At 37.9% G+C, this 26,852-nt stretch overlaps 1 protein-coding gene across 6 annotated transcripts in view; it reads left to right on the forward strand.

The window, feature by feature from the left end:
• The window catches only part of RNF38 (ring finger protein 38), a 104,115-nt gene that overhangs the window by 70,619 nt on the left and 6,644 nt on the right, over nucleotides 1–26,852 (forward strand). For 3 of the 6 annotated variants that reach the window (XM_086866661.1, XM_086866663.1, XM_023943822.2), the window contains 9 exons: nucleotides 5,765–5,958; nucleotides 10,894–11,107; nucleotides 12,873–13,040; nucleotides 17,006–17,176; nucleotides 18,830–18,991; nucleotides 21,888–21,994; nucleotides 23,517–23,601; nucleotides 25,090–25,211; nucleotides 25,534–25,633. In XM_086866661.1, coding sequence (XP_086722787.1) covers nucleotides 5,765–5,958; nucleotides 10,894–11,107; nucleotides 12,873–13,040; nucleotides 17,006–17,176; nucleotides 18,830–18,991; nucleotides 21,888–21,994; nucleotides 23,517–23,601; nucleotides 25,090–25,211; nucleotides 25,534–25,633 — 1,323 coding nt within the window. Of the gene's footprint in view, nucleotides 1–5,203; nucleotides 5,403–5,764; nucleotides 5,959–10,893; nucleotides 11,108–12,872; nucleotides 13,041–17,005; nucleotides 17,177–18,829; nucleotides 18,992–21,887; nucleotides 21,995–23,516; nucleotides 23,602–25,089; nucleotides 25,212–25,533; nucleotides 25,634–26,852 lie in introns of all 6 variants that reach the window. The other 3 variants (XM_086866664.1, XM_023943821.2, XM_086866662.1) reach the window with 2 other exon arrangements.

Raw genomic sequence — 26,852 nt, forward strand, 5'->3', positions numbered from 1 at the left:
CCCAATAGGCAGTTGACACAAAGCTTATTTTCATTTATTAACCTATCACCTTTGCTTAATTTTGCTGCACTGTGTCTGTCTCTTAGCCAGTAAGCTGACAGGTCACGTACTCATACACACCTCTGTTGTAGTTTCTAGATCTATAACCTGTTCTATAAGTCACACTATTACAGCTCAAACCTCACACTGTTTTACTTAATATAATTTCTTACTTACTCAAGACATATTCTTACTTAAAACTATAGAAACATAAGTTAATAATTTCTCTACCAAAGGTCTGTGTACCTTCATCACTGCATTAACCTAAGCTCTTTCCAAGGCTGCAGATCGAACCCTTCAGCGTTTGTGGAATTTTCCATTTTTCCATTTCCAACGATGGGAGAGACAAACTTACCATAACAAATTCTTCTCATCCGCTACACCAAACCTTTGCATTTTCATTAAGTATTCTTGTTTAGGACAAGGGTAAAGGGCTGTTGTTTATTCCCATATTCTTCTTAGCTTTTACTGTTTTAATAATCAGTCTTCATTTCACTCTTCCCGAGTTGACAGAGTGGTTACAATTGTACTCCATGTTGTTTGTGAAAGGATTTTGTGATCTCTAAAGGAATGTGGAAGGAGAGACTATCAGCTTGTGTAAGTTGTGTCTGATCAAGGAATAAAAAGCTGTAATAGATAGGAACATTTTGAGGTACAAATCTGTTTAACCAAAAAATGAGGGAGGCAGAAAAACCTGGTCCGTCACTGATTGAAGAGGGTGTTTGGAATGTAAGAGTGTTTATTTTAGGGAGATTATTTGATTGTAGACCTCACCAAATGGCATTATAAGGGAAAGGAAGAAACCATAAACAAGATGTGGAGAGAGACACAAACCTGTGAAGCAAACTTCATGGAGACAGAGACAAGAAACAAAACCTTGTCTCTCACACTAACTGATGAGCTGTCAGAAAAATGCACGTGAACAAGAATTCTGTTACTGATAAGGATGCAAACCTGAGGGTCCAGGATGTTGGGGCAGGTCAGTAGACTGCCATCTGAGAAGGTGATTTGCAAGGGAGGAGAGTTGGGAAAGGGACAAAACAGGGCCAGACAGAAAAAGGGCTGATACAGGTGAACTGTAGTATGCTTTTCTGGCTGAGCTCTGTACCTGATCCCTGCAGTCTCTCCTGTTTTATTACATCTTTTCTTAACTGTCTCTCCATGTAATGTCACTTTCTATACCATGTGTGTGAGTGCTGCAGGGGCTAGCTGAGACCAGCTTGAGTAGAAACTAGGCCAGCAGCTGGATTCTCACTGGAGATGTTTGCATCAACCAGGTTTGCAGTGCCTGTGGTGGAAGTGGGTGAGTCTCTTGGTGGCTGGAGCTGGAGGGGCTGTAGCTATCTGAATTACTTTGTTGACTTCCTGCAGATTTTGTATCTATAGTGCCAGCTGCAGGGCACTTCTGTGGACTTGTAAACTCTACTTTGTGATGCCACACCTAAGTTAAACGGCTGCTGCTTTCTGTGGAAGAGATGGAAGAAGGCAGTAATGTTTCCAAAGCCGTCTGGCCCACAATGGCTCCATCCCACTGCATGAGTGATTTCCCTTGTCTTGTTTTTAGGGCTGTGGGGTACAGTTCTTCCAGAGCTTACTCAGCCGAGGCCAAAAAATGTACTTACAGTTAGGTTGGTCTTGGATTATGAATAAGCTACTGCATTTGGATGTAACTGTTCAGCCCAAGAACATACTGTTACTGTAGGTACAATCAGACCTTAACAGAAATGTTGAAATGTAATTCAAATTACAGTTGTTAGAATTGGAGCAGATGGGATATGCAGAGTACTGAGTGCCATTAGATGCCTATAGTTAAATTTGAAAATGCTTAGAAATGTTGATGTTTACCAACTTGTATCATGGGGAAAAATAATTTCCTTTTCAGTATGTACTTGTGAAGAGGAAACATGCAGCTCATTTATTTCTTCTCAGCTTGGTAGGGTTTTTTGGGGTATACACATCAGATTGTCCTTGTGTAAAGCCTTCTATGGGATATGCATGAGAATAATCTTGAAGTATTAGTTTACTTTTAAAATACAGGTATTTTGTGGGCTGCAGGATAGATGTAGTGTATTCCATGAATTTGAGATGGAGGGTATGGAGAAGTTTTTTGTGTTTCATAGGATCATTGAGTGGGAATATATAGGGATTTGGAGAGGAAACTGATTTTCAGATATTTGCAGGAATTCCTTTGATAATAATTCCCTTCTGTGATAATTAATAATCAGAGTGTAGATGCAGTATTTATAATTTTACTGGAAAGGACAGTGAAAAAGACACACCTCAAAGGGTGTTGTCCTGGTAAAAATACCTACTTTTTCCCAAAAAATTGAAAAAGCTTTCAAATAAAACCTTACCACAAGAAACATATACAGAAATAGAACAAACACTTCTAAAGGTTGTTTTACAAATAGGCATACTTCTTATTCACCTTGATTACCCTTACACTTATGAGAGTTTATGGGGTACACAGATAAGAATTAGACAAAATGGTACTATGTGTGTCAGTGAAATGATAACTTTTAGGAGTGTCAGTGAAATGCTGACTTTCAGGGGTGAGATTGTAGGTTTTAGTGGCCTGATATACACTGCTTCTTTTACTAGTAACAGTCTGACACTACTTCCTTTAAATACAAAGTAATCTGTTCATCCTGCTCTTTTGGTTCAGTGTTTTTTAAAGATAGGCAGCGAGTTTATCTTTTTTAAAAGCTAGGTAGAGTGTTCTTGATAACTGCCATCCAGTCTGTTCTTGTTGCCTGTTGGACATGAGAAAAATACATGGTGTATGGCTGGGAAAAGTGGTAGTAGTCCCAGAAAATATTTTGAATACTAACGAGAAGCAGTAAGAGTGATTTGGGATTTGGAGAGCTCCTGTCATTGTGTAAAGTATCATATTCCATAAATAAACTACTGAACTTACTGACCAGTAATAATGTAGATTGAAAAAACATACTGTCAAGATATAGTTATTGTACATGCTGATTGAAAATAACATTAAAACAAAATTATACGGGATATGTGTCTCTTACTAGCTCCTTGTACTTTCCTGCATGCTAGTATTCTCTTGATACAATTACCACACGATAGTTGGTTTTTTAATAAAAACTAAGACAAAACACTACATCTCCAATTAATTAGGTTTGTATTTGGGTTTTTTATAACATCTGTTTACAAATAAGTTGAACTTAGCTTTAGGTTACTTCTTTTTCAGTTCAGAAGAAGACACAAATGCATTTAAAATCTCTGTACATGTAGTTCCAAAAAAAAATTTACCTTTATTTTCTTTCTAATGGGAACAACTTTGAGTAAAATTACTGCTGCTAACTGCAGAGGGTAGTTAGCATTTAAGGAGTTTGAAATAGCTGTGACAGTAATCTGGAGTAATGATGAAGGCAAACTACTTAGCAGTTTGCATCTTCACAGTCTTTGAAGTGGTGCACTCCTGATGCAAAAGGAAAAGAATAATAATATTAATAATACTCATAATAATAATAACAACAATAGAAGAACTCCTTTTTCCAAAGTGAAAAGGAAAAAAAAAAAGGAAAAAGACTGCTTTCTATGGGGCAGGGTATATTAGTGTTAATGCTTGGGAAGGGTGTCACATTTAAATTAGGGCAGTAGCAGCAGGAGATCCCCAGCCAAAGGTATGTGTAGATTGTATTAAGACAGGAGTGGTTATTGTATTCTTTCAAGGTTTTGTCCTCTGCCTTTAGCTTCACTAAATCCAGTCTTTTCTTCCTCCTTTTGACCTTTCCTTTTGCACTCGCAAAATCCTAGCACACCTAATTTACCAGCATTTTTATTACCTGTCTTTCTCTTTGAATAAGCTTAGTCATCATGGTGTAAAAAGTTGGGCCACAAATCATCCTTCTCTGACTCTTGTAGTATAGTTCCTTTAAGATTTGTCCTTGGCAGTGTTCTCTGAAATCTAATAAAATACATGTTTTCACAGAAGCTGTGCTCTCAAGGCACTTACTGGCTATCTCTTCCAGTTTTTTTGGCGTTGAGCTTCTCAGGGCAAGCAGCCTTCTGGAGCAGTCACCCTTCACATTGACATCTACTGTCATGAACCATCAGGTGCATACCTGCCTGTTGATCTGTTTTTCTCTAAAAAGTTAAAGTGCAGTCGGTTGAGGAGTTCAAAAGAGATGGAGCAACAAACAGATGTATTCGTTATTAGGTTGGTTCCCTAAGGAAGCTGACTGTTTTAGAGAAGATACAGTAGGGAAGAAGTACAATCTGTGTTAAAATATTTGAAAACAAGAGACTGAAAAGCTCCAAAATTTTATAAAAAATGGCCACAAGTCAAAGAGATGGAAAATACCTTTTTTCTCTTGAATACATGGACAAAACTACTACTTCCTAAAAGGAGTGTCCTTGTACTGGAAAGAAGGCTGGAGTACAAACTATATGTTGGGAACCTACCAAGAAGCAACTTTACTAAGTTCAGAAAATAAAATTTTAGCCCTTGTAAAGATAAGAGCCAGGAGAGGTCCACAGTCCAGTCTACAATTAAGTCTGAAGTGAGACCTCTAGGAATTGAGAGGGAGTGGACAGTTCTGGAACACAGAGCCATTGCAGACAAGTTGTCTTCTGTGCTTCAGCTATCTGCAATTACATGCAAATGTAATTGAAATAGTGCTGTGGTGTACTGAAAGAGAAATGGAGTGACTGGACAAGGTGGAGAGCAACTAAATACTACAAGTTTGTTTGCACTAGGAATTCTGTCAGAGAAGTTCACATGATGTTTGGAGTCAAGGATGGTTCTAGTGGTAGTTCATCTGCTTTCAGTTTTTGTTCAGTTGGTGATCTCTGAAGTATGATGTGTATTTTTCTCTGTTTTCAATTGTCATGCCTTTTGTCAGCATGCTGTGTTTTAACTTTGACAGAATAGTGGGGTGGAGGGATGTTTATTGCATTTGCTGCTGGCTTCATAGGCATTGGTGTGAACTTCTGAGAAGAACGGCAGCTGTATTAAATTGTTTGATAGCATTGGACACACAGTGAAAAGTAGTTGTACTCATAACCAACTGGGAAAACATTGCTTGGACATGAATAGCCTTCACATCACTGGCACTGGAAACTTCAGGCTATTTGTTGGCCTTGTGAAATTTTAATGAAGTAGACAAACTTAACCAGAGATTGATGATTTTTTTTTTTTCAGGTTATGTGTATGAATGGTTATAATTACCTGAATAATTAGAAGGATAAAGCATCTCTGTGTCTGATTAGCCAAATACAAACCTGATAGGAAGGGGGTGCAATGCAGACAGCAAGCTCTTTGTGGCAGCTGCTTCCTGACTAGTACAGATTCCACTGCTGTGAAGACTGTGTTCATACATCTTCCCATGCTTCAGTAGCCTGTAAGTGCTAAGGCAGGAGTAATGTAAAATAGGTGATGCCTTATTTTCTTCATGTTACTCTTTTTGGATAGAGTTTTAATTTTGCATGGAAGTTGGAGTTTTTATATTTTAGTGCTGCTGAAATATGATTTAAATAATAATGCTTGCAGGGGTTAGGGAACCATTAAAAATCTGTGTTTATAAGCACAGTATAAGGGTGAATACTTGCAGGTGCTAAATTTCTTGTTGTTTAAGTCTTCAGTCTTTAATGAGTCACTCCTAAATGCTAGGTGCAAAGCGGTGCTGAAGTATGGATTTTAATTCACTCATCTGGAGGTGGGTTTTGTTTCTGTTTTGTTTTGGTTTTCTTTGCACTGGCGTAGAGCGAAGACAGTCCTAGTCCCAAGCGACAACGCCTTTCCCATTCAGTCTTTGACTACACAGCAGCATCACCAGCCCCATCACCACCAATGCGACCATGGGAGATGACATCAAATAGGCAGCCTCCTTTGACCCGACCCAACCAACACCACTTCTCAGGGGAACGATGCAACACACCTGCACGAAACAGGAGGAGGTAAGTAAGCCCCAGGTGTAGCTTGGGAAACAAGTTTTTATTCTTTCTGATTTTAGATCAAGGAAGGGATGTTTTGGGTGGCACTGACTAGATTGCACATGGTAAACATGTTGACATTTCTTTTGAGCAGTAAGATAATGTAGTTGTGACGAAAAAGTTACTGGAAGTAATTCAGGCTTGTGCATCCTCTTGTAATTTGTGTGAAAAGTCAGCTTGAAGAAAAGAGTGCTCCATGTTTTATTCTGAACTTAATTCTTTATTACTCTGCACTGAGGCAAAAAGCATGTAGAAAAGCTCAAGGAAAAATCTCTTATCAGGGTACTTTTAAAAGTGTTAAGTGTTACTCATGTAATACCATGATTTTCATTACAGTCACAATTATTTTTGTACATAAAACCAATCAAAATAAAGATGAGTGATACCAGCTAGGGAGATGAGGAGGTTAGTATAGTGTCAAACGTTTGCTGAGGTGGGTGATTCACCTGTAATAGTAATTAGATTTTCATGTTGGTTTTACCTTGTGGTTCATTAACTTCTCTCAAAGCAGAGATTTTGGAGTAAGTTCAAGTGGTCATAGAAGAGAGAGGTTGGAACTGGGGCCTGGATGGATGATACTCTAGCAAAACATAAACCGACAAATTTTTTGCTGTTCTAGTTAAACTAATTACCCAGAACAGAAGCTTCCGTTGCCTCACATTCTGCCTCAAATATACTGAGTCATCATATGCAAGTTAAAACACACTGTCTCTGTTCGCTTCTACGAAATGTTTTCGCTTGGTTTGTACTAAAAAAATGAAAAAAAGTGTCTATCCCTTTTCATTAATAAGAATTTTAGGCTTAAGGTATATGTAGCTAATTTTCTTCAGATCCCACAAATCAAATTTGTCAACAGTGATCAGCCAGTAGTTTTGAAGCAAGAGAGTTTAGAGCATGCTAATTTTGTATCTTTGCTTCAGCTTAATGAATTTGAAAGCTTTCAGTCAGTAAATACGCAGCTCTCAATGCAGATCGTCAGATTTAGGAAAAAGGTTGAATTGTGAATTTAAAAGGGTTGTTGTGAAGACAAAAGATCGTACCTTTCATGTAGTTTGGTACAAGGATGCTCTGTTAGGGGTATTTGTCCCACAAAATGATCTTGACCTCAGTCAAATGGTTTGAACTGAGATGCCTAGAGTATGTGCATTCAGTCATTTTTGTTTGGTGTCCAGTCAGCTTACGCAAATTTCTTTGCAATGTGCATTAACATCTGCAAAGATAAACAGCATGCTTAACAAGCTAAATGCTAGATAGCAGAATCTAGACAGTTTGGGTATACTTTGGGATGGAGGATGAAAATGGAAATGTGTAAGGGGTGAATATGCATGGGACAAATGTCTTGATACTCAGTTGCAGTCAAGTGCTACTGAGGTAGTAGCCTGTGGCTTTTGCAAGTAAACTATTTGTAAAGAGGGAGACATTCCATTAGAAAGTCATCTTCGGTTTGGCAGAAGCTGTTAGGTTGGCTGCAGCTTTATGGACACAAACATTACTCTTTCTATGGCCAGCTCACCTGTTCCTGGGTAATAACACAAGTCTTTCTAACACAAATCAGAGACATTTGAACGTGTCGGTACTTTGTTTCCCTGCATTTGAGTTGAAGCATTTTTTAACCCATTGGGGAACCAGGATTTTTAGGGACAACAATATATACATGCTTCTTGTTTTGTGGGAGTCTTCCTGAATCTTAAGAGTGCTCTGGATTCATACCAGAACTAATAGCCATTCTCATGGATCAAAAGCTTGATTCCTTAAGATAATTATAAGTGAATCTGTTATTAATGCTTTAAGTGAGGTTATGCCTGTGCTTTGAAGCAAATTTTTTGTGTTCCCAGCTTTGTTTTCTCTTCTCATTGCAGGATGGTTTCAGAGTTCACCAGGTTTGCAGGTTAAGATAAGATGAAAGGTGCACTCCAGCTGTAAATGGTCATTGAACTCAAGGAAACAAGCTAGGGCAAGTGCAGGCAATAGCTTTGAAGTGTGTCTAGTGTGGGTATTGCTGCCCCAGTGTCATCAGCATTAACTCTTTCATCCTACCAGTTGACTCCTGTTGGTCAGGACAGTTTGTCTTGGCATTTTTTATTACCTGGATTTTTTTTTTTTTTTTTTTTTTCCATTACCTGCCTTACTATTTTGACCTTACCTCTTGGTATCAGTAATTTTGTACTGTGCCTAAAAAAAGAGTGTCCTAATTTGTTGTGGTTTTTTATAATGATTCATTGTAAGCAAATAAATAGTGCATTGAAAAAGATAGCCTTCTGGTGTGAATTTGCAGAAAGGTTAGTTTTGTCTAGATACTTTTATATTGTACAGATAAATTATGAATGTAAAAGCATGATGCATGCCTGTGTGAAACAGAGAAGTCCATTCCAATTTATCTTTATCAGTCATTGTGAAATGGGGGGATCTGTACCATTGCTGTGCCTTACCTTTCATCTGTGCTTCCTTTCCTCCTTGTCTTGAATGTAATTCTGAACTAAAGGGATTCAAGAATGTCTTACTGCAAAGAAATCACCCTTGTTAGAAATACTAAGATCTGCACATACTAACTCTGCAGTTATGGATACCTTTTGATGCCTGTTCTTACCTGAGGGTAGGAATTCCTGCAATTTTTTCACCACTTTCATCCTGTCTCTTTGTTTTAACCTGGCATTTACCATGTTTATACTGTGCATGTAGTAACAGAGGATTTTTTTGTGGCTGTTTTTGAAGTCTTTAAGCACAAGTTCTTTGCTGAAGTTCAGTAATAGTTTAGACCCATGTCTTGCCAATTATTCTGAAGTAATTTCCAATAATTCAGAAACTGATTATGTATCCAGATGCTCTGAATTTTGCTGACTGAAAGGTTAGTATGTTTACAATTCTGCACAGGAAAAAAAATCTAGCTTTGCTTTTTACCAGAGAATGATATTTCTTCATTCATTTAAAAAGACATTCCAGAAGTTTTGCCAGTCCTTGTTGGCTTTTTCCATAATTCTGGGTTTATAGGCAACTAAAACCAGGCCTTTTAACCAAGACAGAGGCAAGACTAGTTTTATGAGAACAACCTTGTCTAAGAAGCCACCTTGTTGAAGTACTGGTGGCAATTAAGATAATTTCTGTTCTGAAGCAGTGGTGCTGTCTTTTGTAACTTTTCTATGTTTTTGGAACTTTTCCAAAGAAAAATCCTCACACAGGCATTTTTACATTAAAATGTTTAGACCATTTCTTTTTCATTGCAGGAAATAGAAAATTTAAAACAACCTGAGTACTCCAAACAGTAAAACATCTGTATTACTCGTTCTGTGCTTAAAAGTTATATATGCTAATTTTACCTAAGGAGAATGTAGCAGTTATATCATATTAGTAATAAAGCAATACAGAGTGCAACAAAAACTTCGGGAAAGAAAACTGGATTTAAGATAAAATATATTAGTAAGAACTTAAATTTAGGTTCTCAGTGGTTAGAAGAAAACACAGCTTGTATGTTCTGCTGTGTGGTTTATAAAAATTAAGGTGGTTATGCATTTTTAAATTTTTGGGTTTTTCTTTGCTGTGTTACATACAGCCTGGCCTTACGCCTTCTGTCTGACCTGTGAGAATTTGTTTCAGTTCTGAGAGAGGCAATGAAGTCATTACGTCTCTGGTGAGGTAGGGTAGACAAATACTGGCTTGAGACAGTGTATCACGTACTCACAGTAGCATCTGGGCAGCTGGTGATGTGGTCTCACTTCCCCTGAGTATGTCTGTTCCATGCAGCACAAAAGTTAGACTCAACCTGAGAATTATCTAGGATTTGCCAACAGCTTGGAGGTTTATTTAATTTTTATTTGGTAATAGCAAAAGTTCTGTTCCATGCAGTGTTGGAGAGGACATGTTCTAATAATGATCACAGATCCTTTTTGTCTCTTCTCTGCAGTTTGGGTCCTTTAGCCTCTTTCAATAAATGGGAAATGGTTTCACCCTGTGTAGCTTTAATTTGCTGTTGCTTCTGGGACCTGTAACTTGAGCGTGTTGTGGAGATTGGAAGGCATGTGCTGAAAGTACTGCAAGATCATTTTGTGCTTTCAGTGCTTTCCCCTTCCAAATAAATGAGAAGTGACTTGTTCAAGATTTCTCATAGTAAGTTTATCACATTTGTGTGCACTGTTTTCTGAGTGCTGAATCTGAGCCAATGGTCTCTGATTTCTGGAAGTTCTGATTCAAGGTCTTTGCAGCTTTGCTCAGAACATACACACCATTGTATAAGAATACATAATCAAATCCTACACCTGTAGATCAGTTGCTCAAAAGACGTATATGCTCTGGTCTAAATTTATCTACAGATGTTCTCCACTCTGAAAAAGAAACAATACCACAATCATAATTCCCTGGGATCTTCTGGAAAGAATCTTAGAATGCACTCAGTTATGTAGTGAACATATGAGAGTTGAAAAATTAATTTGTTACTTCACAGAAGTCTACTGCTTTGTCTGCTGTCACTAAGCAAGCAATCATCTGTGGTGTGGTTGAAACAAAGATCCTGGGGAAATCTGTGATCATTTAATGAAGGATTTTTACCTAGATAGAGTAAAGGCATGGGAATGTCGTGAAGATTGCTATCTTGACTTTTGACCACTGCTGTGGAAATCCAAGTGTCATTTTTTTAACACAGTAATATTTGCATAGGAGTTCTTCTCTTGGTTTCCCTAACAGCATTAAGCTATGCTCTGTTGAGTATTTCCATACTAGAAAAAGTGTCATTTATAAGGATTCTAGCAGTTCTGTCATTAAAAATGTTTTATTCCAATCTAATAAATTTGTTCCAGGAAAATTTTCCAATTTAAAAAATTCCTTGATATTTTATTTTCTTGGTGTTTTAGTGATTAAAAAGAATTTGTGTCATTTATATAACCGCTAATTTTTCTAATGCATTTCCAGTCCTCCTGTTCGACGTCAGAGAACAAGGAGAGATCGTTTGTCTAGACATAATTCTATTAGCCAGGACGAAAACTATCACCATCTCTCCTATGGACAGCAGCAAGCAATAGAAGAGCCTCGAGCCTTTCGCCCACCGAATGTATCTCCTCGTATGTTGCACCCAGCTGCTCACCCACCACAGCAGAATGCAGTGATGGTTGACATTCATGATCAGGTAAAATTTTCAGAGCACAGAAGGCTGTTTAAGATGTGGTGGTTGGTTTTGGGGGGTTTTCCCTCCGTCTTGAAGATCCCTCTCCTCACCAAATAGTTCACCTCATCTCGTAGTTGACAATGAAGTCACAGAGCACTAAATTCTATTTGACTTCTTACAGAGTGGTGGTTTTTGTTGCATATTATGTGTATGAAGCATTGCCATAGACAGTGAAAAAAACCCCAAGAAGTTCACACTTTTAGTGAAGAAGATTGATACTTAACAATTCATACTTAACAATTTGTCAATGCATGAACTGGCATATTTCTCTTTGTCTCTGTCTTAAACCTTTGAAATGAAGTTATTTTGTTTTTGTAATTAGTTTCCTGTGATAAAGGTGTGCTATGATACTTATTAATTACGTATTCTGTTTCACGTGAAATACCTCACCTTAGCTTAGGAGTCATTAAATAGTTAAAATGTACTATTTAGAGGAAGAATTCACATTGCCTATAGTTGGTTGTCTGTATGACAGCAGAGCTCATGATAGTTTTGTTGCATACCTAAATTAATCCTTCAGGCGTAATCAACTCCTCCATAAATTATATGAAAAAATTCTATACATAGTTGGTCCAGATAATAAATAATTCCTCTCTGTGACAGCACTTTGTATAGAATTACGCAACTGAGGACCTGTAAAAGAAGTTTTGGGCCTCGCACTACAAGGACATTGCGTTTATGGAGTATGTTTTTGGAAGAGCAATGGAACTGGTTTGGTCTGGAGCACAAATCACATGAGGAGCAGCTGAGGGAGCTGAGTGTGCTTAGCCTGGAGAAAAGGAGGCTCTGGGAGGACCTTACCATTCTCTAACACTACCTGAAGGGAGGTTATAACCTGGTGGGAGTTGGTTTCCCAAGTAGCAAGTGACAGAACAAGAAATTGCACAAGCGTAGTTTAGATTGGATATTAGGAAAAATTATGGAAAGGATTGTCAGGCATTGCAACTGGCTGCCCAGGGGAGTGGTGGAGTCACCATGCCTGCAGGTATTCAAAAGACACATAGGTGTGGCAATGACATAATGTGATTTAGGGGTGGCGGTGCTGGATTAATGGTTGGACTTGATAAACTTCGGGGTCTTTTAGCCTAAATGATTCTGTGATCCTGTTGAGGTAACCTTTTTGTTGTCTACTAAATTAACAGGCCACAGCACAAGTACACTAGTTGCTACATAGCCATGAATAGACCTGGCTACGTGGATGTCTACATTGGAAGCTGCATGTGCACAGAATGCAGCTGTAACATCTGTGCTTAAAAACTGGTTTGCATTCAGTGCAGTTGCATAGCACTGATGTCATACTATGTGTGCAGAGCAGTTCTCAGCAGGGAAGTATTTGTATTTGTGACCAAGTGAAAGGATGGAAGCCAATGCCATTCTAGCAGTCTAATAAACTTATATTTTTAACACTTCTTCTGCTAGTGATCAGATAATGGCTTTGCTTTATGCTGTAAGTTCATGACGAGTCTGGCTGAACAGTGCCACTGACGTTTTAACATGTTAAGCTGAGAGATCCCTCTTACCCAGAAATTCTGATCAATAAATATTCCATTGATGAAAACATTTTAATGAACAGAAATTACAATCATGTGCCTCCTTTTACACTTCTTTTGTGGATATATTATTTTTCTGATCTGTAAGTAAAAGCTTGTTACCTTACTGTGCTGTACAACAGTGTTACGGCTTTGCAATAAGTTATTAAATACATTTTCTTTTCCTTTTGCTGCAGATTCATCAGGGCACAGTTCCTGTTTCATACACAGTGACAACTGTGGCTCCTCATGGAATACCACTTTGCACAGGCCAGCACATTCCAGCCTGCAGCACGCAGCAGGTCCCAGGGTGCTCAGTGGTTTTCAGTGGCCAGCACCTTCCAGTTTGCAGTGTGCCTCCCCCAGTAAGTGGGTCTCTCTAACAACACCAGCTTCAATCTATTTTTCTAGTATAATTTTATAATGTCATACATGGTACTGTATACAGAGTCTAGTGAACACTTTTGAGGCTGGTATAATGTTGGTCTCTGCCAGCAGTATGTAGCTTTGCTTTTCCTGTGGTGCATTCTGTGACATGAATAAGCCTGTGTGGCTCTGAAACAAAACCCTTATATGGTCCATTTATTTCTTCAGGCTGCTCATTGAAAAGTAAGTGTAATTTGCATTTATCATGCCCATGTACCATTTATCCCAATGTCTGCAGCATGCTGCTGGCAACTCTGGGGTATTTGTGAGAATTAGTTCCCCTTACCCATCAAATTGGTGAAAGTGTGTTACATAAGCTGGTGTGTATCCCTGAGGCAGCATGAGAGATAGCCTTTTTCGTTGGTTTAGTGGTGGTGTTAGTGGAACAAAGCAATCTCAGAATAAGTACTCAGAGACTGGAATAATACTTTCATAGTAAATTCAGCAAGGTAAAAAGCGACATGTCCTAAGAAACAACAGAGTAAAATATGAAACCGTATTGGGGCTTAGAGAAATCCATCCAAATGATACTAATAATCTTACCCTATGTTTTGAATAAGGGTATTATCTGTGCAATTCATAAAATGTATTGTTATTCAACAATGCAGCTGTCCTTTTAATACATATAGGAGTAAACCTCTGGTTTTTATTTTGAATGTTCAGCAGTTAATCAAGTGTGTTGAGAGAATAGATCCAGTACAGGTGAATATAAGCAGTTCAGTTTCCGTAGCCTCAGCAGGGAGACTTCATGCTTTCTTCTGTTAAAGCATGAAATTGGGGAATAGTTTTAAGTTAAGCGGGGATTCTGGAGGTTGTCTGCTGCAGTACCAACTTCCGAGTATGGAGATTTCAGAACTCCTCTAAGCTTCTGCTGCAGTATTTGACTGTCCTTGTGATGAGGAATTTCTACTTGAGTTTTCTTTGTTGTATCTTGGTCCCATTGTGCTCTTTTATTTTGCTTCATGAGGAGGACTTGGAGTCTTCCTGTCCACTCTCAGAAATACTTAGACATAGGGATAAGGTTTTTGCTTAGTTTTCTCTTTGTAAAGAAGAACAAGTCTAGTTCTGCCACCTCTTTTATGTAGATTTCTCCAAGTCACTGGTCATCGTGACTTTCATCAAGACCTGGTCATCATGTTGTCATTGTCTCTGCCACTGGAGGCTGAAAACTGGGCCCAGGACTTGAGATTAATGTCACAGTTTCTGAATGGAAGGGCAGAATCACTTCACTGGCTTCACCAGTTACTTTCTTAACCATGCAGCCCAACATGCCACAGGCCTTTTTGACTGAGTACATTATGGGTACTGTGTATATGTCCACCACAGCCCCACTTTTTTCTGAAAATCTGATTGCAGCCAATTAGTCTCAGAGTGCCCTGATCCATTCAGTTACTCTTTTCCAGTGCCAGACTTCACGTTTGCCTTTGAACTTTTCATAGTTACTGTCAGCCAATTTCTTCAGCCTCTAAAAATACATCTCAAGGTAGCCCATGCACTCCAGCATGTCAGTTTGTTCACCAGTTTTATCTGTGAACTTCCCAATTGCCTTTTGTTATTTTCATAATGTTTGTCTCTCTCACTGCATATGTAACTATGAAGTAAATAAATGCCATTTATTAAATACCTTCATCAGTTTTAAAAGTTCTTCAAAGGACAAGATGGCATCTGGGGGGACATAGACAGGCTTGAGAAATGGGTCCATGTGAAATCTCGCATGGTTTAACAAGACCAAACCAAGTGCTGCACCAACACAGGCTGGGGCTGAGCAGATGGAGAGCAGCCCTGTGAGAAGGCCTTGGGGGTGCTGCTGGGTGAGAGGCTGGACATGACCCAGCCATGTGCACTCCCAGCCCAGAGAGCCAAACGTGTCCTGGGCTACATCCAAAGCAGCGTGGGCAGCAGGGGAGGGAGGGGATTCTGCCCCTCTGCTCTGCTCTGGTGAGAGCCCACCTGGAACCCTGCATCCAGCTCTGGGGGCCCAGCACAGGAAGGACATGGAACTGCTGGAGTGAGTCCAGAGGAGGGACACCAAGATGATCAGAGGAATAGAGCACCTCTTATATAAAGAAAGGCTGAGATAATTTGGTTTTTCAGCCTGGGAAAGAGAAGGCCTTGGGGAACCCTAACACCAGTACTTGAAAGGAGCCTAAAAGAATGTTGGATAGAGAGTTTTGGTAAGGGCATGTAGTGACAGAGGAAGATGAGGAATGTCTTTGAATAGAAAATTAGTTGGTTTAAATTATATATTAGGAAAAAGAATTCTTTATTATGAGGGTGGTGAGGCACTGGAACAGGTTGCCCAGAAAAGTTATGGATGCCACATCCTTGAAAGTGTTCAAGGCCAGGTTGGATGAAGCTCTGAGTAACCTGGTCTAGTAAAAGGTGTCCCTGCCCATGGCAGAGGGTTTGGAACAAAATGATCTTTAGGGTGCCTTCCAACCCAGGTCATTCTATGATATCTCCAAACTGAAGAACTTTTTAAAAGCTTGAATGAAAAAACATATATTTTTAATTTCTTTCTGCTTGGAAGTTAGTGTGGGCTCATTTGCCCTAACTTTACAAAGTGACATGAGCATAGCACAAGTCAAACATTTCCAAACATATAGCAGCTATGGTAATCTTTACCATGTAGAATCCTATTTCAGTGTTTCCCAAAGAATCTCATGCTCTGAAAAAGACTCTGAGGTGTTCTACCTGCAAATTGATCTTCAGCTATTTCAGAGGACAGTTTTCAATTTAGTAAAATAAAATAAAAATTTATTATAACCATAGAAACACTGTTAATGATTTTTTGTTTTGTTTTGTTTTTTTAGAAAAAATTATGTAGTAACTGAGGGAAAAGAACCAGTCAGCATTTAAATTAAAAATAGGAGCTGGATCAAATTAATCTACTAGTGTTTTGGTGTATTTGGAGTTTCATGTTTGGTCATGATCATACAAATTGAGATGATAGTTTCCTCCACTACAGAAATATAATTTTAAATTAATTCCTTTTATTATTTTATGCTATTATAATCAATATATAAATGTATGATGTGTGACATTACCAATAAGAAAAAAAAGTGAGAGCTCAAAACTGGGTGGTCTTTCTTTTCAAGATTGGGTAATTAATATCTTAATTAAACAGTCTTGTAATTGATAAAAGTGTAAAAGAAATGTCTGATGCTCTCGTAATGGATCAAAGTGCAACAAAAAAGGGAATGCAAGTTCCTTGCTCCTCCATATATAAAGGTGGAAGTAAAACTGAACTGAAAACGCCACAAAGCACATTGCTATTCTCCTGCAGTGCCTTCATCATTTTAGTGTTCAAACATTAGTGCCTAAAGTTGCTTTTGTGTCAGGAATTTAAAGAAGGCAAGAAAAAGAGCTATTTCCTGTAGTATCTGTCACTAAGGAGCTACTTTTAGAGTATAGAACTCATCCAAAAGTGCAAAACTGAGCAGACTGTAGGAATTATTCATGGTATATGAAGCAGCAAAGGTCTGATCTGACAGTTAAGTCCCTCACCTGCATCTGGAGCTTAAGGTGGTTGCAAGACCATTGCTTTGGCATGTTGTTTTGATGATGATATGGAGGAAAAATAAAATTAACTAGGATATGGTGTCTGCTCATAACTTAGGAGCCTGTCTAATCCTGGAGTATTGACGATCCAGACTCCTGGTGACCTCATGAGCAGCTCACAGCAGATGTCACACTCCTGCTTCCTAGAACCTGTTCTGTAGTAATCACTGTTCCTTGGGTATTTGAATGTGTTATTATTTATGTGTATTTTGAAGGCTTTTTCAACAAGGCTAAATAACTGTTCTGTTGCAATTATGTCTTTCCATAGTAAATGCATAGAATGTAGAACACTGTATAGGGAATGTGTATGCTCCAAAAATGTATTGTTTTCATTTTATTTCAGATGCTTCAGGCGTGCTCAGTCCAGCACCTACCTGTACCATATGCAGCATTTCCACCCCTCATTTCTAGTGACCCATTTCTTTTGCATCCTCCTCATATCTCTACACACCACCCTCCTCACTTACCTCCTCCAGGACAGTTTGTTCCTTTCCAAGCACAGCAGTCACGGTCGGTAAGTAATGCTTCTTACTCCACCCTCAGTAGAACTGGTGGGCTGGATGGGCACATAGTACTGACACCTGAGTGAGGAAACAAGGATTTTCTTTCAAATTGTTGAAATACCGGCTTGGTATGAAAATGAAAAAATACTTCTACACTGTTTCACTTCAGATTTCATCATTGTCTTTGCTGTTTCTCCATAGGCTTTTACTTCTCAGAAGGATGGATATTTCCTTCACCATCCGGTATTTCTCTCCCAGGAGGCAGAATAGAATCTGGAGGAGGTTGTATAAGCATATAGTAGGCATCTTGGAGAAAAGCTTAGCAGAGAAAAAAGCACAGTGTTGCTTTAATTGCATGTTTCTTTTGGATTACTTCCTGATTAATTTTTAAATGACCAGTCCTTTTCCTAGGACATTTTCTTTACACTTACGAAAGTTACTGATGTTGTTGCTTAAGCAGATTTACCTTAGTGAAACAGACTATGCAGACATGGGAAAATGTGACCCTGTTTTAGATTTAGGGGGAGATGAGGTTTATAGTTCTGGCCTACCACTCTTTCTATGTGGTTATCTGAGTACTTGTTCATTTGTTTGCCCTGCTGAGTAGAAGATGCAGGTATTTCAGTAACACAGAAATAGAATATAACTTTATTGCTGCAAACACTGCTGAGACTCCTTCATGCCATATCTCCGGTGTGGATAGGATTGAAATCACTTCATTACAGTGATGGGAGAACAGCTCTTGTCATTCTAACAAAGTGGGTTTTTATGGCAGAAATCTTTACATGACTTAGCTTTAGAAAATATATGGACTCAGGTTTCAGCTCAAGTTGCTTACATAGTTTTCTAACTAGGCTTGCCTGTCAGCTTTCAGTTCTGCCAAAAAGCTTGTATCATAGTGATTTAAGAATATCTTGTTTGTTGTGTGTAGCAGGAAAACAGAATATTCCTTTGGTTCCACAAGGTGGCTTTCTTAGCTGAATTTCTTGAAATGGTGGAATTCAGTGTCAGTAACAGAAAATTATGGATTTATGAAACAGTGAGAATTCCTGGTTGTTTCTTGGCCACTTTTGGACCTGACTGATGTAATAGATTTGACTAGAAACAAAACTTTTCTGGAATCTCATGGTTCTAAAACCTCAGGACTACTTGTTAGGACTGCTTGCATGACCCTCCTAGGAAAGTCTCTGCTTATTTTCTGGATGTCATTATCAGTTTCATCTACTGGAATAACCATGATTTCCCTCTACTTTTCAGTTTTTCTGGCACAATTTCAGTTCTTGTCATGGTTGTTCTTTTTTTTTTTTTTTTTTTTTTTTTTTTGTCTGGCATATTATACAGTTAGAGCAGCCTGACAAGAAGGAGAGTAAATATTTGTCCTGAAAAATGCAAGATACAGAAAATTACGGTCACTCCTATATTTTCTAGATCACATAAATTCCTGGTCTATAAGCATGGCTATCTTGAAAAGGTGAATTTATATCAAATGTGTAGTGTTATCTTTGCTTTTTTTGGTTAGTTTTAATGACCTAGGAGTTGTTCACAGAGTTAGTATAAAATTGATCACAGCAGCACAGAATATACAGCTGGGACTACAGTTTTTTACTGGGGAAATGATTTCATCTCTATTATTGCAACAAAGGGTGTCTCTGTTTTTTTTGTAGCCACTTCAAAGGATAGAAAATGATGTAGAATTGCTTGGAGAACATCTTCCTGTAGGAGGTTTTACATACCCTCCCTCAGCCCATCCACCAACGTTGCCTCCCTCAGCTCCTCTTCAATTCTTAGCCCATGATCCATTACACCAGGAGGTGTCATTTGGGGTCGTAAGTATTGTTTTCTATGCTACATTCTCTTTCATACTGCATTAACATTCTTGATCCTTATTCTCTAGTACATTTGGTTGAAAAGTCACACTTCTACAATCATATTCCATTGTTGGAATAGCTGCATACTGTGGGTTTTTTTTAAGCTTGTGTTAATCAAGTCAAGGGTAATTTAATGACACCAGCAAATTATTTCCAGTAACATTACCTGCAGAGTGCAGCAGGATTTACTTAGAAAACTTCCATGTTGTTACATAGTCCAGGACTTCTGTTGCAATAATTGGTTAGTACAGTTTAGAAAAAAACATTGTTTCTTTTAGTTAATTCTTCATCATGTTGAGTTTCCACAGCTCAGGAAAGCCAGAATGCTTTAAAAGCAGTTTTTCTCTTTAAGCAGTTGTAGAGTGCTTCCATAATTTAGACCACACCGTATATTATAAATATAGCCATGTTATAAAGCTGGATGTAAGTCAGCTTTCAGGGGATTGACAGGCAGTTCAACTACAGCAGCACAAAATAAAATTTAGAGTGGTGCAGGATAAAATCTGTGTTGAATTTTGTTGAATTGTGTGCTTCTGTGGTGTGTTCAGTGATGCTACTTCTAGGATCTTTGTCATGCACTTCAATCTGTAATTACACTAGTCCTGAAATGGGTCAGGGTTTTGTTGTTGTTGTTGTTGTTGTGGTGGTGGTTGTTTCATGCGGGTCACTTTTTAAAAAAAAAACCCAAAATGCCCTCTCTCCTGCCTTTGTGATGCTGAAAGAAAAAACTAGATCCCAAGTACAGATGCTGCAGTTTTTTATTGTTTGACATGTGCATGAAGTTGTCAGTGGTTTTATGGGCATATTGTTATTTAAATTTTAAATAATAATTAAATTTTAGGCCCTGCAGCTGTGGAATATGCAGATACCTTGTCTTTACTGAGTCTCCTTGAAATCACAGAGCCTAGGCAAATGCTTGCTGCAGTTTTTATGAAGGTTCACATTAATGTCCACCATTTCAAAAAGTGATCAACTTACTCCTAATTTAAAAGTGTACTGATTTTGAATGAAGTTTTCAGGCAGTATGAGACTCTCTGGAATCCAGGACGCTTGAAAGCTTCCATATACTCCTTGTATTTTATTCAGTATGCTTGTTAGATGAGTCAGTCTAATCATACATGTTTTGCTTGGAGTCAGACTTCCTTAATTTTTAAGTTTGGTTGTTAAAGTAGATAGGGAACATAATACCATTTTCTGCAGATTGTAGCATTTGTCCTCTCTGATGCCTCAGCTCTGTATTGTTTATTGCTAAGGAGTAGAATAGAGACATATTACAAGTAACCATGTGGCCTTTTATAAAGTAATAATAAGTCTTTAAAAGGCTTTATTTGCATTAACATTACAGTAGAATAGCTGCATTTCTGATTCTTTCTCATTCCATGAACACAACAATTTCTAATTATGTTTTCGGATTGCAGAATTCATAAAGCAGTAAAATTGATACATCTCGTTTGAGACTTCAACCAAAAGGAACCTGTTTCTTTTGCATTGTGTTTATATTCATATGTTATTTTTATGTATGGCTATCTAATTATAATTTATGTAATTATAATATAATGTAAAATTAGGGGATTTTAGGTTAGTCATTGGGGTGCTGTGATTTTAGATTTCAAACATGTAAGAAAAATGTGTTAGTAAAGGCTTAGATAGGTGTTCTTTGTTTAAAAAAAAAAGTCTTAAGACCCTCAAATATGAATTCAGTAGGAACACATAAATTTCAGTTGCAGAAAATACATAAACATTTTACTAAAAGATGACAAAAAGCGCCCTGATTTATCCATGGAATGAATGCATTGAAACTTTGGGCGTGAGTGTCTCTCTGTGTGTTGTCCAGCTGCAGAAATTATAGTGATTAAGCCTCCCACATACACCTGAAAGACTTCAAGCCTTTAAGCCCAAATGTAAATATATATCATTGCTTGAATGTTAGAGGTTTTTTAAACAGATTTTTCTTTAAATTCTCGTTTTTAATGAGTTTTTAAGGGCTTCTTTACTCAACTGCTTATGCACAGGCCTGCATAGTAGTGTGTTAGCCTTTTTTATTTACAAGAGGGTCAGCAATTCACATCCTGTTTCCCAAACTATACCAGCAGTAAACACACAAGAACTTGTAAGGATTTCTGTTGTATATTACCACTTTCTCACTTGAAGTGGTATGATTGTATATTATAGATGGGAATAGTAATTTCAAATTGAGGCTGAGATTCTTACGGAATTTAGCAGAGCGTGGATTTTTAAAATAATGATTTATTGAAAGTAGGTTTCATTACTGAGGGTAGAGATTAAGCATAGAAAATGTTGAATCATGGGCTCACAGACTGGATAAGGTTGAAAGGGAGGTTTTATGGTCAAGCCTAAGGTAAAACCTCAAGGACGTTTTACGGCCACCTAAAACTGGATGTCCAGGACTATGTCCAGCCAGCTTTTGAGTATCTCCAGAAAGGGGACTCCACCATCTCCCTAAGCAACCTGGTCCAGTGCTCAGTCACCCTCAGATTAAAGAAGTGTTTCCTGATGTTCAGACAGAGCCTACTGTGTTTCAGTCTGTGCCCAATGTCTTTGGTCTTGCCACTGGGCACCACTGAAAAGAGCCTGGCTCCGTCTTCTTTGCACCCTCCCTTCAGGTATTTATATGCATTGATAGGATCCCCCGGAGCCTTCTCTTCTCCAGGCTGAACAGGCTCAGCTGTCTCAGCCTTTTCACACACGTGAGATGCTCCAGTTCCATCTTAGTGACCCTTTGTTGGACTCTCTCCAGTATGTCCATGTCTGTCTTGTGCTGGGGAGCCCAAAACTGGACACAAGTTCCAGTTCCACAAGTTTCAGTTGAAGCTTATTTTCTTCTTTCTTGCAGCCTTACCCACCTTTTATGCCTCGAAGACTCACAGGGCGCAGCAGATACCGATCACAGCAGCCAATACCACCACACCCTTACCATCCCAGCCTATTACCTTATGTGCTGTAAGTGAAAAGTACATTTGCTTCCATATAGGCTATTAAGAAGTCAGCAAGCATCTTGGCACTTTTTATGGTTGGACTCTACCAGAGACTACTCATATTTCACCTCTGTTTCAGAGGAAAACTTCCATTTCTGTGTAAACTTTTCAGCCTATTTTGAATAACCTACACCACTGAGCAAGGAAAAATACAAGTAAATAGTTTTCGTCCAGTGTAGTTTTGTAGGTATTTTGAGGCACAGTTAGCCTCTTGTTTCTGAACTCTTGGTAAAATCTTCAACAGATTTTAAATCATAGTTCTGCGGTACTCTTACAGAGGCATAGTTACACTGTAGGATCAAGTTGTAGGAGTCTTCACTTATGGAATAAATAAATTTGGTTTGGTTCTTATTTATAAATCACAAGAGTGGGAACTTCTGTGATGTGTTACTCTTCATTGGCTGAAGTGCTACTCTGTCACAGCTGCCATATTTCTGTTCTGCCTCTGATTATGTGTTTCTGGAAAAGATGTGGGACAATTAATGTTTAGGAATTATCTGTAGTGTGTTACAGTAGACTCTCTGGAAGAGAGTTTGGGTCTGTCACATGAGATGTATTAGTCTTCTGTGTTCTATATTGGAAGTAAGATTTAAATGTTTGGAAAACAAAGATTAAGTTTCTGGTGGCAAAGGTGACATTGACAAGGAAATAACCAAGACACCAGATCTGTAGATTCTCTCTGTGCAGTTTCAGACGTAGCATGAAAATGGCACCAGAAAACTGATTCAGCAAAGTTGTTCAACTTTTCATCTTGCAGTCTGAAAATAAAGTCATAGCTTCTTGCCTATTCATTGAGGACATGATGTGGCACAGTAATTCCTGATTCTACTGTATTTAGTGCTTTGATTTTGTGATTTCCATGTCTGTGGATGAAGTTTTGACCCATTGTACTACCTAGGGGGGTAAAAAGACATACTAATATACAAAAAGAAAAACATCTCTCTGATTTCTCAGTCTGAAAGGATTCTGCTTTAACCAACATCACAGTACATGAGAAAGTGAATTTGTGCTTGCTTTCAGGATGGAAGTTAGTCTGGTAGCAAATCCTATTTATCTTCACTGTGTGTTTTAGGCTTGCAGAAGTTGCAAGATTTTTATGTTGGAGATCTAAATGAACTTGGCATTCCTTTTTGATGGTCTTTTATCCACTTAAAGAAATAGAACATGTTTAAAACCAGAATTTTTTTCAATTTTTTTGTCAGTTTTTGGTCTCCATGGTCTGTGATAATTAGATTATTGTTGGTTAAAAGTACCGAGTGAAACGCGCATGCAGTTAAAAAGTCAGCATTCCCAATGTCAGAAAAAGCTTTTTCCTGTGACTCTTTCACTTCAGATGTCTGTTCTTGATTTCAAACATAACATTTTTGCCAGTTCTGAAAACATGTTGGTTTGAGAGGCATCAGAAAGGTTACTTTACCTCTGCCAGATGTTTCTGTGCTTTCCCTCAGCAAGATGCTGAACCTTATCCTTGTTTGCTCTCGTGGTAGATCAATGCTCCCAGTGCCACCGGCAGTTGGACCAGCTTTCAGCTTTGAGTTGGATGTGGAAGATGGAGAGGTAGAAAACTATGAGGTTGGTGTGTGAACTACAACTACCTTTAAAGAACAGATGTTAGCTCAAGCAATAGATAAAATTTTATTATATTTTGCTTTTAATCCTGGTTTTGCCTTCCAAATAAATGTAGTGACTGTGAAGACAGAATCCAAAAATGGTCCTTTCAGATTTTTTTTTTGTAATACTGGATATTAGAAGTGTTTAGCTTTCTTTCTTGTCTATTGCTCTTTCCCAGAATTCACCTATCCAGTCTAGTAATCATTAAATTGTTCAACTTTTATGTTCTCTATGCTACTCTTCTCCTTTCAAAATTTAATTTATTTTAAATACCAAACAGAAGTGAAACACTTTGAAAAGAAAAGGGTAAGTTAATGGCTTTATGAGTGTAACTTTCAGAATAGTTTTAATATCATAGGATTAATTAATCTAAACGTAATGTTTATAAAATTGCCTTACTGCATTTTCTTCTTGCTCTCTGGAGAGGATGGTAATTCACATCTAGAGATGCAGAACCCTCTTAAATATCCTATATAATTATGGGGCTGTTCCAACTGTTGTTTCTTTGCTGGTTCTGAAGCTAATGGATTCCATTTGATTTCTCCTAAGTTAGTCATCATTAACGCTGACTTTTGCATTTCTTTGCCTGTGCTCCCATTGAGATCTCTGTAGTTGCACATCTTCAGTTTAACAATGAGCACTTCTCTAATAACTTCTGTGGTGGTTCAGAAGAAACAATGTCTTCTGAGAATTTGGGCCTTAGTTCATAAGTTTAAGAAATCAATACCGTTTCATAGGATCTTTTCTGTAGACTGATTCTCTATCCCAGTGATGTTGTTTCCTAGGACCCTCATGAAGGAGCATGAGTTAAATACACGACAGATTGCAAATTATATACATGAAAGGATTTTAGTTGCAATTGTTGGATTACAGAAAATTAACATAAAAATTAGCAGCCGAGAAAGTGCTTAAAGTTCGATGATATGTATTTGTTTTCCAGATGGAAGATAAAACCTCCATATTTAAATTCAGCTAGCTCAAGACATGTAGTGGGAATCATAAGCTGTCTCATTAAATTTATGATTTCTCTCAGAAGACCAAATTCACGTGTTTTTATGAAGGAAATTAGTTGACAATTTTTTTCTGGTCACCAGCACTGTTAATTTCATAGCAGGGTGAGGCGATCCCTCAGAAGTTAATTATTTACTGAGCTGTGCATGTAGTCACAGGACTAACTGGAATTTGAGTCCTTGGGAAGTGGCTTTTGGAATCCCAGAGATAATATCTTACATACTTACAAAGATGGTTAAGTTCTGAAAGACTTCCCAAAGATTGTAATTGTATGTATTGTATTGTATGGGAGAACTAAAGTTCTAAACGTTTCTTGATAGAAGGGTGTTTTGTGCTAGCAGCTGAGGTAGTGAGATGTGATGGTAGTCCCTAGCACTAATGGAACCAGAGCCTGTTTGATCAGTGAATTTTTAAATGTCTGGTTTCCATGTTTTGCAGGCACTGCTGAATTTGGCAGAACGTCTGGGAGAAGCCAAACCACGGGGATTAACAAAAGCAGACATTGAGCAGCTTCCATCCTATAGGTTCAATCCAAACAATCACCAGTCAGAGCAGACATTGTAAGTATATTGGTATCTTTGAAAGATCCATAGTTTAGGTGGCTTGATGTTATTTTCTTTAATTTGCAGTAACAGCTAGGTCAGAAGAGCGAGAATACTTGCTTTGTGATGTGAAAACACAGTAAATAAAAAAACAACAAAACACCCATAAAACCCCAGAGTCAAATCTCAGTTTACATTTTCAGATATGCAGATCGCTGTAGCTACTGAAAGAGTAAAATAGCTACTGTGTTGCAATCATACCTGTAAAGTTTTGTATGGAATTGCATATCTGTGTTGTTCTTGCATAGCAGATACATTTGAACTTCACTGTCTTTTCTAGATGTGTGGTGTGCATGTGTGATTTTGAGTCAAGGCAGCTACTTAGAGTCTTACCCTGTAACCACGAGTTCCATGCCAAGTGTGTTGATAAATGGCTGAAGGTAAGAAAAAGTAATCCTATCTTAGATGAAATTGATTATGTGGTTTTGTAGGAGAGGGTGGGGATATTTTGCTGTTCCATTTCATTTTATCTTGTTTCATGTTTCTGATACTTAAAAATGACAGCAGAATAGAAGCACTGCCTAGATACTACATTATTGTAAAAATGGATGAAAATTGTTTCTTCATAGTATTCGGCACAAGGGAAAATGTATATGAATACAGCTGTTTGTGTTGACATCTCTTACTGTGTTTTCCATTTGCTTAAAACAATAATTGTGCATTTGAGTAATATGCAACATTAAAGAAGACTTGAAAAAAAGAAAATAGTATAGGAGGTGTGATACAGAGTTTGATGGTGATGGTGGCTTCAACTGTTTTACATTACTTGCTGTAGTAGTTCAGATTCACCAATTTTCATTTCCCAGCCAGTGTACAAAATAATGTGCAAGAATGAGTTCCAAGATATTTCCTTCCCCACTTTGCTATTGTTTGTTTCTGGGGCAAATGAAGGGGTTACATGTGTGTGTTTAGGTTTATGTATATACACAGAAATGTAATATATACAAATAGAAATTACAGTGTTACAAAATTATTTACCCATCCAAGAGAATCTGAGCAAAAAACAAAGGCTCAAGAATCAGGACCACCCAGTAAGAGCACTGATTAAATAGCAGCTGTGCAGATCGTGAGAAGAACAAGAAATACAAGTAGGTTTTGGCAGACATTTCTACAGGCTGCATTGAACCATATCTACTGCCAGCAAGGTATTGATTCCCATTGTGCCTCATTTTTTTGACTATTTTATTCTATTCAGCTTTAATCAATTTAGTCTGTTTTGTGGAACATTGGAAACTGCAGTGATCTTATGTTGGTATGGTCCCTAGAAAACTATAGATGGTGTTCGTTGTTTTCAAGAGAAATAAAACCCTCTTGCCTTTATGGCATCATAAATATGGCATCATATCTTAGACAAATGCTAAAATATGCTGTGCAGAGAATGAAAAAAATCAAATTAATATTGAAAGTATTTTTTTTGCTAAGAAGATACCAAGAATAATAAGAAGGATTTGAAAAAATGGGATGTGAAATTGCCCTTTGGCTACAGTACCCATGGTAGTCTAAGTCTAAAGCTTCTACAAAATCTAGGGCCAGTGTAACTATTTGTAATGCTCATAATTGTTGGTAGAAATGGTCCAAAAGTATCTGAATTCACATACA

The sequence above is a fragment of the Cyanistes caeruleus genome, chromosome Z (assembly GCF_971803275.1).
Source record: "Cyanistes caeruleus chromosome Z, bCyaCae1.hap1.1, whole genome shotgun sequence".
Lineage (NCBI taxonomy): Eukaryota > Metazoa > Chordata > Aves > Passeriformes > Paridae > Cyanistes > Cyanistes caeruleus.